The sequence below is a fragment of the Labeo rohita genome, chromosome 9 (genome assembly GCF_022985175.1).
Source record: "Labeo rohita strain BAU-BD-2019 chromosome 9, IGBB_LRoh.1.0, whole genome shotgun sequence".
NCBI lineage: Eukaryota > Metazoa > Chordata > Actinopteri > Cypriniformes > Cyprinidae > Labeo > Labeo rohita.
Window position 1 is genome coordinate 1,791,458 of NC_066877.1, and position 15,695 is coordinate 1,807,152.

The 15,695-nt window shown below is 37.1% G+C and overlaps 1 protein-coding gene across 3 annotated transcripts in view; it reads left to right on the plus strand.

Moving 5' to 3' along the window:
- Nucleotides 1-15,695, plus strand: part of kalrna (kalirin RhoGEF kinase a) — a 211,187-nt gene that overhangs the window by 91,175 nt on the left and 104,317 nt on the right. For all 3 annotated transcript variants that reach the window (XM_051120073.1, XM_051120074.1, XM_051120075.1), the window contains exons 4-9: nucleotides 664-856; nucleotides 1,093-1,605; nucleotides 4,756-4,878; nucleotides 8,842-9,033; nucleotides 9,143-9,274; nucleotides 11,463-11,693. In XM_051120073.1, the coding sequence (XP_050976030.1) occupies nucleotides 664-856; nucleotides 1,093-1,605; nucleotides 4,756-4,878; nucleotides 8,842-9,033; nucleotides 9,143-9,274; nucleotides 11,463-11,693 (1,384 nt within the window). The remainder of the gene's footprint in view (nucleotides 1-663; nucleotides 857-1,092; nucleotides 1,606-4,755; nucleotides 4,879-8,841; nucleotides 9,034-9,142; nucleotides 9,275-11,462; nucleotides 11,694-15,695) is intronic.

Genomic DNA, 15,695 nt, shown 5'->3' on the forward strand with positions numbered 1-15,695 from the left:
TGCAAAAATGCAATGGCCAATCCGAGGTGTGTAAGTTAGAATACCCTTGCCTCTTGAAATGCTGGACTTTTTGTTCTGGACACGTGAACCAGTAATGTGATTATTTCCAATAATTGCATGTAAAGTATTGGCAAAATCCCATTATAATCACATTATAAGGGTGCATGTAACAAAAACAAACTGCAGACACAAGGTAAAAAAGACATTCAGTGTGCAGTGTACAGAGTTGCAAAGGTTCGATGAGTGATGTCTGCATATAAATGTGGGACTCGCTCTTAAAATTACAGTAGATGCAACCGAAATATCAAGTTAGATGTGCACTAATTTTAGAAGCACCCTCAGTTAGTTGATTCTGGAACCAGTAAATGCCAAAGAATTCATTATAAATAACAAAATGATTATAAATAACATTATTTAATGTTTAGTTTTAAATAGTAAATTAGTTGTAAAATAAATCGCTTTAATTAACACAAAGAAAAGAATAACTGTCTGACTGTGTTTTGTGTTATGATTTTTGTCTTGATTTCTCAAAATGATTCGCTTGTGTGCTTTTTATGACCACGCCATCTCACAGACAAGTTGTGAAGGAGTAAATAAACCATATGACTTGTTGCATTCCTTCTGGTGTATTTATTGAAATATCTCCTTCTCTGTCTGTTTTAGTGAGGACGTGTGTAAGAGGGGTTTCACTGTGATTATTGATATGCGTGGCTCTAAATGGGACCTGATAAAGCCTTTACTGAAGACCCTGCAGGAAGCGTTTCCAGCTGAGATCTGCGTTGCTCTCATCATCAAACCAGACAACTTCTGGCAGAAACAGAAGACCAATTTTGGCAGTGCCAAGTTCACTTTTGAGGTAAAAAAAAGCAGATATTTAGTAGCTGCCTAGTTCTCTGATCCTCTCTTCTGTAGTGAACATACGCCAGAGAGTTTGTGTGTAGATTTATCTGAGAAAATATCAGACTTCATGTTTCATGTCATGATTCATGTTATAATTCAGACTTAATGCTTCATGTTATAATTCATTCTTGGCTCACATCAAGGCTGTCCTTACTTTTACCCTAAACTGACATGTCTGTTTCTCACCGACAGACTAGCATGGTATCAGTGGAGGGGTTGACCAAACTAGTGGACCCGTCACAGTTAACGGATGACTTTGAGGGATCTCTGGAATATAATCATGAGGAATGGATTGAGCTCCGAGTCGCTCTTGAGGAGTTCCTGGCCAGCGCTGTTCACCTTCTCTCCCGCCTGGAAGATTTGCAGGAGATGTTGGCTAAGAAAGAGTTCCCGGTGGATGTGGAAGGCTCTCGGAGACTCATCGATGAGCACACTCAGCTGAAGAAGAAGGTGATGAAGGCTCCCGTGGAAGAGCTGGACCACGAAGGCCAGAGACTCTTGCAGTGTATCCGCTCCAGTGATGGCTTCTCAGGGAGGAACTGTATTTCTGGAAGTGCTGACTTCCAGAGTGTGGTTCCGAAGATCGCCAGTCTGCTGGATAAACTTCACAGCACCAGGCAGCACCTGCACCAGATGTGGCACCTAAGAAAACTCAAGCTGGATCAGTGTTTTCAGCTACGATTGTTTGAACAGGATGCAGAGAAGGTGAGTCAGCCCTGGTTTAACCTGGTATGAATTGACTGAGTGAGTAATTCAATGAATTAGTGAATTAGTGAATTAGTGAATTAATTAATAATTTAGTGAGTGAATGAGCGAGTAAGTGAGTGAGAGTGAATGAGTAATTCAGTGAGTGAGTGAGTGAGTGAATGAGTAAGTAATTCAGTGAGTGAGTAAAGAATTCAGTGAGTGAGTAAGTGAATGAGTCAGTCAGTTAGTAAATGAGTAATTCAGTGAGTGAATGAGTCAGGGAATGGGTAAGCAAGTGAGTGAGTGAATAAATGAATGAGTCTATGAATGAGTAATTCATTGAGTGAGAGAGTAAGAAATTCAGTGAGTGATTGAGTGAGTAAGTGAGTGAGTGAATGAGTGAATGAGTCTATGAATAAGTAATTCAGTCAGTAAGTGAGTAAGAAATTCAGTGAGTTGATGAGTGAGTGAGTGAGTGAGTCATTCAGTCCGTCAGTCAGTGAATGAGTAATTCAGCGAGTGAGAGAGTGAGTGAGAGTTAACGGGTAAGTGAATTCAGTCAGTAAGTCAGTGAGTGATTAAGTGATTGAGCGAGTGAGTGAGTGAATGAGTAATTCAGTGAGTGAATAAGTGAATGAGTCTATGAATAAGTAATTAAGTAAGTAAGAAATTCAGTAAGCGATTGAGTGAGTGAGCGTGTTTTGGTAAGTGAATTCAGTGAGCGAGTGAGTGAGTCAGTGAATAACAAGTAATTCAGTGAGTGAATGAGTAAGAGTGAGTGAGTGAGTGAGCGGGTAAGTAATATAATGAGTAAGTTGGTAAATGAGTCAGTGAATAAGTAAGTAACTCAGTGAGTGAGTGAGTGAGTAAGTGAGTGGGTAATTCAGTGAATGAGTAAGTTGGTAAGACAGTGAGTGAATAAGTCAGTGAAGGAGTAAGAAATTCAGTGAGTGAGTGAGTGAGTGAGTAATAAAAAGTAGTAATGATAATGGATGATGGGGTAAAATTCAGTTATGTATGCTTAAATTGTGAGGGGCAAAAAATGAAGGCTGGCAGGAAATGAATATGTCTAAACCACAATTCATAGTAATTTAAAAGCAAAAAGCCATTCAAGGTCAGACTTCACGTCGTGCCTTGAGTAATTTATTTTGTGTAACCCTGTAAAGCCTGGCATTAAATAATAATAGTCAGATGTATTTATGTACATTTATGTATGTATGTATGTATTTATTTATTATGAAACATTGAACTATTAGAAACATTGAAATGTTGAAAGGTGAAATTCTGCTTATAATTACAATCAATAACAGTATAACAGACTACTTAATAAAATTAATATATAAATAGCAGTTGAAACTCTATATCTCCCAGTAATATGTCTTAGAAAGATCATATTTATATGCTTTCATGATCAAAGCTATGTAGTGTTTTATTGTGGGGGCCAAAACACATGATGCTATGAAATACAGTGATGAATCAAAGATGTAAAGCGTTCCTTTAAAATCTTGGTGTATCATATTTTATGATCAGATTTTAACACCGTATGGATAAAAGTAAAAAGTTGATTTAGCCTAGCAAGTGTTCATCTTAAAAAATTGCTAACATTATAAAAGTTGTTCTGACATTTACTTTTTAAGGTCACCACAGATTTCACAGCCAACAGACACGTCTGAAGGGGGACATTATTAAATTATACTAAAAGGCCATTTTCTAAATACTAAATACTAAAAGTATGTCAGATGACAGAAGAAATGTAGTTTTGATATGATGTTGATAATGCAGAGGCCTTAGTAATTAGCATGATATAGGCTTTACAGGGTTAAAAGTGCAACATCACACTAACTCCGCCTACTTCTTGATAGGAGTGAGTTTGAGATAAAGGTTCAGACATAAGGTTCACAGGGGTCCGTCTGATGCTGAGTACTCATAAGTGCTTTGTGTTGATGATTTCACTTCGCTCAGAGCGCAGGCGTTTATTTTTAGCTACCACGCAAACAACCTTTCACTCGTCACGAGTGAACATGATTGAAAATCATTTGTCTGTCAATGTGCCAGGCCTCCTTGTGTCAAAAGGCCAAGAGTGAGCAGTCATTCTACTAATTAATACCTCTGTCCAACTTCTCTTAGAACAAGCCCAGACTTATTAGATTAAACCATCCATTTAATGTAATAGGAATGCAGGCAGTCAACTACATTATCAATTATGCTGTCTCTCAGCTCTTATCTTGATTACAAGTGCAATTAATTTGCAGTTCTAATTAAATATTTATTTAGGACAGTTATTCGGTATTGAAGGATAAATTGTTTATAACTCAGAAGCAGTGAACGCCATGGTGGTGAAACATGTGGACAGATTTTTAATGACTTTGGTATTTGCATATTTGTTTATTATTCATTATGATGCATTTTCATCTGTTAATTAAAGCAGGCTTATGAATGAATTAATGCAATGCATAAAACTTTGATGTGTAAAATATGCACAGTTTCAACAGTATAAGATTTAGAATTTGTGCATTAATTGTAAATAAAATTTGATTGTCTTTTTCTTTGGATTCCAGGTGAAGGAACTTATTTATTTTATATATATATATATAGATAGATAGATAGATAGATAGATAGATAGATATCCATATATATCAAATAATGACTAAATGACTCATTTATACAGAAATAAATGGTAAAAATTCTAAAGGGATTTTTAAAAAGTATTGCTAGGTGAATGTTCCAGACAGTATAAATCCTTTAAAAGGTCCTACAACTGATATCTGTGCTTTAGCACAGCATATTATCAACACATGGATTAATCTAAATAAGGAGGGTTGTCATGACAATACAGCAAACATCCCAGCAAACTTCACTGATTGTACAAAATAATCCTTTGTTTTTCCTGCTAAAACACAGAACGCTGTTAATCCAATGATGTCTCCATATATTAACATGCTTATCTAAATGGATTCCTTATCATCTGTTGAAACAAAATGGTTAAGATTTGTACATTTGTCTTTCTGTTATCTGTCCTTAGCTTGTCGTATGTTAGTCTGTGTGTCTCATTAATTATGCGTGCTGTCAAGTTAATAACAAATCCCCAACCGTAGTGGTGGGTAAACTTCATAAAGGAATAGTCTAGGTTTGTATGTAATGATTTTCTGTTCTCGTCTCTCTCTGTAGATGTTTGACTGGATCAGTCACAATAAGGAATTGTTTCTTCAGAGCCACACAGAAATTGGTGTAAGCTACCAGCATGCTGTGGAGCTGCAGACTCAACACAACCACTTCGCCATGAACTCCATGGTACGTCATTCTGATGTTTGTAGTTTGGCTGGTCTTGTAGAATGTCACTACTTCTTAACTTAAAGTTCTGAGAATTGTTAAGTTTTGTATGAGTTGGTGATTTCATAGGCATCTGTACATTTATACCAAATCACTAATTCTCTAAATCATAAAATACACTAGTTAAGAATTGTCATAATTGCCTTTTTTCTGTCATCATTTATTCACTCCTAAGACTTGCGTTCATTGGAACATGAATATTCTTTTATCATTTTTTTCCATCCATTGAAAAGCCACACAACCAAAATTTTCAAGCTTCAAAAATTCAGACATTGTAAAAGTAACCCATAAGAATCGAGTTGATTAATCCAAATCTTCAAAAGACACAATCACAGTTAATTGCAGTTTAAATGCCTATACCAAAAAGAAGTATACTTCAAGTTTATTTTAAGTATACTTAAGTAAAGTTCAAGTATATTTTAAAGTATACTTTATGCAGTAATTATACAAATGTCAGTGTACTAGTAGTATACTTGTAATATTTCAATACTCCTTAGGACCAAATTAGCCCACTTTCTAGTACATAATAGTATACTTTTAAAGTATACTTTAAGTATAAAAGTAGTAAACTTTGAGTACACAACTAGTTTACATCAAAGTTTTTAGTTTGTACTGCAACTATATTAAAAGTGAACTTATAGGTATACTGATAGTTTACTAATTAAGTACTTTTTAATTTTTAGTACACTTTGAAGTATAGTCTCAGTAAACTACTAGTTTAGTATCTTCATACTGCAAGTATACTCTTAAGTTTTCTTTAAGTGAACTTTACATCATACTTTAAGTATATATTTTGTTATATGAATATCTGAACATACAAAATGTCAAAGGAAAGAACAGGACATCTGCTTGCAAACAGATGTAAAATTTTATTCTTCATGCATTCTTTTTTATAAACACTTGAATGTGGGTAAGTTTCATAAATAAAATAAATAAATAAATAAATAAACAATATTTTGAACAAAACGCTGAAAAAAGACTGAACTAGATTTAGAATAATAATCAAAACATAGATGGAGTTGAACAACACCCCAAACCTTGACAGTGATCATTACCTCTTCATGGGTCGACATTTCATTCCATATCGTTACACAGTTTTGATGATTTTTTTGATGATCGTGTTAGATTAAGTGTGGAAGCATCTTTTGATTCGGTTTCTTCTTCGTTTGTGTTTTGGAAATTACATATTTCCAGTGACTGTACACAGTCACTGGAAATATGTGCATCTATATACATTTCTGGAAAAAAACATAACAAAACAAAACTGATACTTATGAACGTGTCATCATATATACAGCTTCATATGCATGCCTTTTCTAATTCAGTAGTTCAGTAGGTTTGCAGTAGGATATCTCCAACACGATAGAGCATTAACCTTTAGCGACACTCCCCGTATATTTGAATTCTGAACAGCCATAATACATACCTCAAGCAGCATAATACAAACGCATCAATACGTGTCTGCACCAGTCTAATAAAAACGTCCCACTGTCACGTATTGAATGTGTGTTTTAGTTGAAACTGCCGTAAAATGTGCAGTAGCATACGCAATTGCGAAGTTAATTCTGTTTAACAAATAAAGTGATTGTGTCTCTGCAGAAAACTTAAAGAATGATTAAACCATCCGATTGTCAGGTGTCGTGTGCGGGAAGGAGGAGTAGGGACGAGGAAATTATGAACACATACTTTATTATAATAATCCAAACCAGGGTACAGGAACGAACAGGAACAGCAGGGAAACCACACGCTAACACAACGAAAACAACCTTAAATGACATTAAGAACCGACAAAGACCAAGGTACTGAATCAAACTTATATAACCAGGCTAATAAGACAAGGACAGGTGTAAGTGATTGAACAATGACGTCATAATAAGAAACAGAACAGGAAAGACCAAATAAGGAGACTAAAGGGAAAAACCAAAAAAACAGTCCACAGAGGTGTGACACCGATTCATATGGATTACTTTTACAATGTCTGTATGAACGTTTTGAAGCATTTTGGTTTTGTGGACTTTCAATGGATGGACAAAAGGGATGAGACAATATTGAAAATATCATCATTTATTTTTCGAGGTTGAATGAAAGTTGTATGGGTTTGAAACAACAAGGGCAAGTAAATGATGACAGAATTTTAATTTGGGGGATTTCAGAGCTAGTCTGTTGTTCCAAGGTGTATTGAGGAGCATAGTTAACCAGCTTAACCAGTTTCCCACTATCACAGCAAAGGTTGTGCACCAGGCTTTATACAGCTAATGCAGTCTGATTGCTTCTCTGATGCTCACAGTAGCTGTCTCTGTAGCTCCTACAGGCTGCTCAGCCAGCCAGGATTCCTCCTACCACTTTAATCAACCTCCCAATCATCTGAGCTCAGAGACACAAACACACTCACGCTGTTCATTCATCCTCCTCTTCTTTATCCCAGCATGATTGTTGTTTTATGCCTCATTAAGCTTTGATTCCAATAGTCCGTTTGTGTTCGTGGTATCATTACTGTGATCTGGCTAAATGGAGGGCTTGTTCTACCTTCAGTTCTCTTGTTATTAACAGATTTAAACGGATAATTCAGACTCTAAATTCTAATTGGATGAGGAGTGTTTGAAGCCAGATATATATGCTCATTCTGCTGTATATTAATGTGGAAAATTGCTATAATGAACAGCATTTGTCTAGAGTTATTGTTACGGAGTTGTAAGGTTTGTACAGCTGTACAGTTCAAATAATGTGTTGCACTATTTGATGAAAGGATTTTTTATTTTAAACATTTGTACAACAGTTATTGGTTATTTATTATATTTATTCAGCATAGATATATTTTTTCATGATTTTATATATGTAAGACATTTACATATAGTCCACAATAATAGCTGAATTTATAAAAATGACCCTGTTCAAAAGTTTACATTCCCTTGATTCTTAATACTGTGTTGTTACCTGAATGATCCACAGCTGTGTTTTTATTTATTTTATTTTATTTTATTTTTTTGATAGTGATAGTTGTTAATAAGTCCCTTGTTTGTCCTGAACAGTTAAACTGCCCGCTGTTCTTCAGAAAATTCCTTCAGGTCCCACAAATTCTTGTGTTTTTCTGCATTTTTGTGTATTTGAACCCTTTCCAACAATGACTATATGATTTTGGGATCCATCTTATCACACTGAGGACAACTGAGGGACTCATATTCAACTATTACAGAGGGTTCAAACGCTCACTGATGCTCCAGCAGGAAACATGATGAATTAAGCTGAGGGATACTTATTTTATCATGTTATTGCCAGCATTTCAGTTATTTTGGCATACAGTCCCAGAAAAACAAGTATAAAAACTTTCACTGGGGTGAAACCTTTTCAAAAGGTACACCTTTGTACCTAAATGGACCATATTTAGACCTTAAATGTTCATATATTAGTACCTAAACGGTACAAAAGTTTATTGCCCCAGTGACGGCTTTTGTACCTTTTTTCTGAGAGTGTAGGTGAGGTAGAATGTACTCCAGGCCTTGTGCCTAAAGGTGCAGTCACATTTACCATCCAGTCATTTTAGTAAAATGATTGTAATTTTCATGTGAGGGTGAAAAACATCCCTATGCCCTATTGGTCATGCGAATCACTGTGCTGACCAACAGAAAGCTGCTTGGTTTGAAAGGAATTCTGTGTGAGCTGTAGTTTATACATTTCTATACTATTAACAATGGACAATATACCTTATTGCCTTCAAAACTCACCTCAGTTTTACTAATGTGATCTCACTTTAAGAATCTGGTACCCTCATCTCTGGTATAGTCACTGTAGCTAGTGATTTATTGCTTTATTTAAACACCCTGAAGTTGAATTCTTACTAGTTTACATGACAACTTGCTCTCAGGCCATGTTTGTTTATCGCTCCCGCCTTCACATTACGATGCTCTCTGATCTCATGTTTACCAGAATGCATATGTGAACATAAACCGCATCATGTCGGTGGCGTCGCGGCTGTCGGAGGCGGGTCACTACGCATCTCAGCAGATCAAACAGATCAGCACTCAGCTCGATCAGGAGTGGAAGAGCTTCGCGGCCGCTCTCGATGAACGCAGCACCATCCTCGCCATGTCTGCGGTCTTCCATCAGAAATCCGAGCAGGTGCCTGATTTCCTGTTTATCGTCTGTGTTTTTCATCTGTAGCTCTCAGAATTATTTAAAACAACTGTGGCAGTGCTGTAATAGTTTCTAATGCTTTGTGTTTGTGCAGTTTCTGTCTGGTGTGGAAGCGTGGTGTAAGATGTGCAGTGAGGGTGGGTTGCCGTCAGAAATGCAAGATCTGGAATTGGCCATTCATCACCATCAGACGCTCTATGAACAGGTCACTCAAGCCTATACAGAGGTGAGAACATAACTCTGTGCTATCTCCTGTATTTCAGTTTACACTAAATTTAGGCTTTTTAGCAAATGCACCTGCAAATGCACTCTGATCACCAGGAGCTGTTTTTGCTTTCACAATTATCAGTCACATTCATTTTGTTTGATATTAGCTTTCTCATCAATCACTTAGGTATTGATGGTGACTGATGGACAGGCTCTGTGCTTATGTTACATAATCAGCCTACAGCTGTACGCTACTAATGTTGTTTGAACTAGAAGAAATTAGTGAACCGGCCCTAATTAATCTGAAGACACAACAGGAAATCAGTGCCACAATGTTGATGTATTATTTGAGTTCACAGACCTCCACCCCTTATACTCAGACTCCAGTGTTTTATGTTCATCCCTATGTTTCTAAGTCCTCGATCGTTTACCCATGACTCTGTTTAAAGATCTGACATTAGAGAATGTGCTCTGTTGAACATCTCATTTAAAGCACAGAATCATTCACTATCACATTGTCATATTGACCGCAGTACACAATATAACATTATAGTTTCACTCAATCAAATATCTCAGTTTCCACCAAATGGCAATGAGCAATGCTGGGTATAGTTGGGAAGTTATGTTTATTGCATTAGTTATGTTTATCTCATTAAACACTAACAACTTCAGTAATGAATGGATGACTGAAATTAACCATTGAAATCTGAAAGTGTAATTTTTTTAGAAAGATATTCTAAAAAGATATTTAGAAAGCCATCTACAGTTTAGGTCAGAAGTTTACATACACCTTGCAGAATCTGCAAAATGTTCATTATTTTACCAAAATAAGAAGGATTATACAAAATTCATGTTATTTTTTATTCAGTGCTGACCTGAATAAGATATTTAATATAAATGAGTTTACATATAGTCCACAAGAGAGAATAATAGTTGTATTTATAAAAATGACCCTGTTCAAAAGTTTACATACACTTGATTCTTAATACTGCGTTGTTACCTGCGTTGTGGAATGATTCACAGCTGTGTTTTTAATTTTTTTGTTTTGTTTTGTTTCGTAATAGTTGTTCATGAGTCCCTTGTTTGTCTTGAACTGCTGTTCTTCAGGAAAATCCTTCAGATCTCCCAAATTCTCAGGTTTTTCAGCATTTTTGTGTATTTAAACCTTTTCCAACAAAGACTGTATGATTTTGAGATCATCTTTTCACTGAGGACAACTGAGGGACTCATATGCAACTATTACAACTATTGCATATGAGCCCCTCAGTTGTCCTCAGTGTGAAAAGGTGGTTCTCAAAGTCATTGTTGGAAAGGGTTCAAATACACAAAAAATGCTGAGAAACCAAATAACTTTTGGGACCTGAAGGATTTTTCTGAAGAACAACAGGCAGTTTAACTGTTCAGGACAAACAAGGGACTCATGAACAACTATAACTATGAACAACGGGGTCATTTTTATAAATCCAACTATCTTCAAATATCTTATTCAGGTCAGTACTAAATAAAAAATAACATGCATTTTGTATGATATGATCCCTCTTATATTGGTAAAACAATTAACATGTTGCAGATTCTGCAAGGTGTATGTAAACTTTTGACCTCAACTGTATAAGCATGTTAAAATTATAAATATTATAAAACTATAAATATATTATATATTATTATAAAAAAAAGCAACAACAACAACAAAATTAACAGTATTTATCCATATTTGGCTGTTGATAGGGAAAAAATCAAGCATTGATTCTATAAAAATGAAGTTAAATTATTTTACACACGAAAAAAGATGTCCTAGAAATTGTTGTAATAAAAAAGGTGCATTTTTTCTTGCATTGAAACATTTTAAAATGAATTTGGTTCTGTTTGTCAAAATGATTATTAAGAAAACCCTATTAAGCCACTACAATTCAAAAGTTTGGGGTCTGTAATATTTTGTTAAATGCTTTTAAAGCAAGTCTCTTATGCTCACCAAAGCTGCATTTAATTAAACAAAGTTACATTCAAATAATGTGGAATGTTTTTACAATTCTAAATTACTAATATTTTTTGATACAGTATTTAGAATTTTTGAAGATTAGAAAGTTCAAAAGATGCATGTATTTGAAATAGAAAAAAATTGTAACATTATGATTGTCTTTATTATACATTTTTTATCAATTAACGTATCCCTGCTGAATAATAGTTCTCATTTGTTTCTCTCTCTGCAGGTGAGTCAGGATGGTAAGGCTTTGCTGGATGTTCTTCAGCGGCCGTTGAGTCCTGGTAACTCAGAGTCTCTGACTGCAACCGCTAACTACTCTAAAGCCGTGCACTGTATTCTGGACGTGGTCCATGAGGTCCTGCATCACCAGAGACGTCTGGAGAGCATCTGGCAGCATCGTAAAGTCCGTCTGCATCAGAGACTGCAGCTCTGTGTCTTCCAGCAAGACGTCCAACAGGTAGATAAATGCTCCCATATGTCTAGACTCTCTTAGACTCTCTCACTAAGTTGGTACTTAGATAAAGCGGTTTTGCATTGTAATGTACAGCAAACACCAAGCCACATAAATTTGGTAAGGTACTATGATTTATCAATATACCATGGTATAACCATCTGAGCACCCTAGTACTTTAATAAATAAATACTTTTCATGTTTTTTTTCTTAGATGTGCTGTAATTCATCCATAATTTTAAAGTGCAGAATGCTGAATGAGGACATTTGTCAACAGTTCACCATAAATTCGGAATTGCACAGGTTTATACACAGCGTTTATTTTTTCTTTGAGTATTTGCAGTGTTGGATATGTGCCCAGAGGAGCAGTTAATATCTCTCCATTAGCCTCTTTCAGCGGGGTCTGTGGCAGCTCTGGCCCTGGATTTAGCTCAGGCTTCATCAGGCCGGGGTCAGTCCTGCAGAACAGCCAGTAGACCCGGCCAAATCAAGATCTGAACCAGAACCAAAGACCTTAGGAGCTATGAAGCCAAACCCAGCCCAAACAGGGGCCAGATTCAAGCCAGCCACAGGCCAAATACAGGGCAGAGAGCAGCACAAATGATACCCTTCATTACACTGAACAGTAAAATGGACATTACGGCATTCCTGTATCAGTTTCAGTCATTATGAGCACTTTATTGATTGTTTTTAGTCTACTCTATTTTCTCTTTTGAACCTGCTGACTCCAAAGTGATAAACTTTGTGCAGTTGGAGTGTACTTTAAATCTTAAGTATATATAAAATAAAAAACTGTACCTGCAGATAATAATCTTAATGAAAAAAGCCACTTAAGTGTATTTAAAAAAATGTATACAAATGTACTAAACTGCAACTTTATCTTTACAAATGTAACCCTGGACCACAAAACTTAAGTAGCACGGTTATATTTGTAGCAATAGCCAACAGTATATTGTATGGATCAAAATTAGCGATTTTTCTTTTCTGCCAAAAACCATTCGGATATTAAATAAAGATCATGTTGCATGAAGTATTTTGTAAATTTCCTACCATGAACATATTAAAACTTAATTTTTGAATAGTAATATGCATTGCTAAGAACTTCATTTGGATGACTTTAAAGGCGATTTTCTCGATATTTTGATTCAGATTCCAGATTTTCAAATAGTTGTGTTTCGGCCAAATATTGTCCTATCCTATAAATGTAAAAACAAAGCAAAAATGTATATTCAAAATATCAATTTCAAAAAATGTGGAGTGGACTTCCAGTTATTATTACATTCTGTTCACACTTAAGTATATTCTTTTAAAATATATTATTTCCATAAGAAATAATAGCATTGCCGCAATTTATTAAATGCTTTTAAGAAACAGTTGCTGTACAATAAAAATATTAATGATAAACATTTCTTTAAAACATTATCTTAAAAATTCATGAAGTGATATAAATCAGATTTCAGTTTTTATAAAAAAGCTTTTTATTCTTTAGTTCTTGTTTTTGTGTGCACACGTTCAGATGCAGTTATTAATGGTGATATCAAATTTATTGTAATTCAGGTGATGTACTGTGTTTCAGATCTGTTCATCCACTGCTTTGTAGATTTATCAAGGCAAACATTTAATTTACCTCTTGCATTAGTGTATTAAGGTTGATCTGACCTGCTGATCGGTTAAAGCATCAATCACAGATTTTCTGATATGCGTGGAAGTCGATTTCTGATTGGTGGAGTTGGATTTCACCCTTCAAACGCTGATCAGGTGGCAGCAATAAAACATGCTAAATACTTTAAACACAAACATACGTCTCTGATAAACCTGGATCATTGATTTGAATGAGATATCAACATACTGGATGTTTTCTGAGAGAGAGATTGTTATTATTACCCATATTTGGTGATGTTAGTTTGCCTCACCCTGAAATGTTTGCAATTCTTGAGTAATGGAGGGTGAGAAGTGGCCAAATGTCTTCAAGTGTGTGGTTAAATACAGGTAATGAGTAGGTTGAGTTATTTAGAGTAAATGAACAGACCTCCCACACTTGTACACATACAAGTCCTGTTTGTGTACACATGCGACTAGTTGCAGTTAAAGAAATAGTTCACCACAAACAATAAGAACGTGCTTCCTGAAAATGTTCTTTTTGGAGATTACAATTGTGTTTTGACAGTGTCAACATGTTGCAGTTTTAACAGTCAACATTCTGCCAAACACTTCCTTTTATATTCCACATTATAGAAATGCTTATTTTTGCATGAGCTGTTTCTTTAAAAACTCCTTTGTGCCTGTCTGCATTCAACACGCTGTTCCCTCAAGCTCTTCATATGATCTGTGCCTCAGTCTGTCGCAGTCAGACACCCATTTTGATAAGATCAGAGCTGTTTTCTCTCCTTCTTTCTTGGGTTAGTGGTGAATTGGTTGTGGTTAGCAGTGAGTCATGGGGTTATCAGCAGAGCACACAAGTGCTCTTGACTCGGTTACCTGGGAAACCATGATAACTGGAGTAAATGAGGGTTGTGAGTCATATTGGGCAAGACTGTGGGAGACTGACTGCTTTACACCCGTGAGATTCCCATTCCATGCAATTCACAGAGCTCTCTATCTGTCTGACATTATACAAATACTGTAAGAGTCTATATACACATACTTTAGTTTTCCTGTGTTTTTCTGGTAAATGTCACAATGGTTCCTTGACATATATTTTAGACCAGTGTGTGAGATAAAGTGTGTAAATGTCATCATTTGCAACATTCAGTTGCAATAATTAGGTCAACCTCAATGGTAAATGATGTGCATTGTGTCTGATTTATGTATTAATTTATTTATTTATTTACTACATTCATTCATTCATACATCCATCCATGTAGCTACAAATGTTAAGGAGGTGTAATTATTCATTGTGGTGAAGAGTCTTATGCTAATCTGAAATTGCTAATATGTAATATAATCTTGTTAAGTTTTTAATGAATTTTTAAGTTGTCTACATCCAGTCCAGGACACAGCCAGACCCAGTGCCCAGCCCACCATCTCCCTACTGCATGGAGCAGCTGCCCGAGCCCACCGTTGATGGAGAGCCTGAGCTGACCGCGATCGACTAGCCATTGCCGCACGATGTGACAGGGCAACGGATCGCCACCGAGCCGGAGTTGCAAGTGACGTCAGTCCAGGTGCGAGAGCTGGCTGCCACGCCCACCATTGCAACATGGTTGAGGGTGAGCTGTTAGCGGATCTGGGTGAATACAGAGCAGAGGAGGATCTTATAGACTGGGATGCTGACCTGCCCCCTCCTTCCCTTCGTCTTTGGAACCCTCTGTCACCCCTGTTCCCACGTCCAGCCCAGAGAGGGCTGCGGTTCCCACGTCGTGCCCAGAGAAACTTCCAGTTTCCACGTCCAGCCTAGAGAGGGCTTTCGTTCCAGAGTTAAACCCAGAGAGGGCTCCAGTTTCCAAATTAAACCCAGAAAGGGCTTCTGTTTCCAAGTCCAACCCAAAGAGAGACTCTGTTCCTAAGGGCATCCTTGAGAGCCCGGAGGCTCACAAATGCCTGCCCTCCTCCTCCGCTGTTGTCTGGCAGCCCCTCCGCTCACCCTCAGCCCTCCTTCTGTGCGGTGGGCTCGCCACAGGTCTGCCAGTCTCCATCGACGTTACAGCTGGAGGATCACTTGTCTCTGCCTCCAGCCTCAGAGTCCAGGACTCGGCCCGCTGTGGCTGTCCACTGGCTCCACCGGGCTCCCTCGTTCCTCCTGCTCTGCTTTGGTCTGGCGTTGACCATCCTGCGCCTCGAGACTCTACTCCCCTTGCTTTGCCTCGTCCCTCTGGCTTCGCCTTGTCTCTTTATTCCTCCTGCTTCGTCAGGCTCCTCCATCCCTCCGGCTCCACCTTGGTCCTCTGTCGCTCTGGCTCCACCACGGCCTCCCGGATCCACGCCTCCACGTCAGTCGCTGGTGCATTTGGCTCCACCTCGGCCTTCTAGATCCTCCTCATCACCCTGGCTCATCGGCTTCTCCTCCAC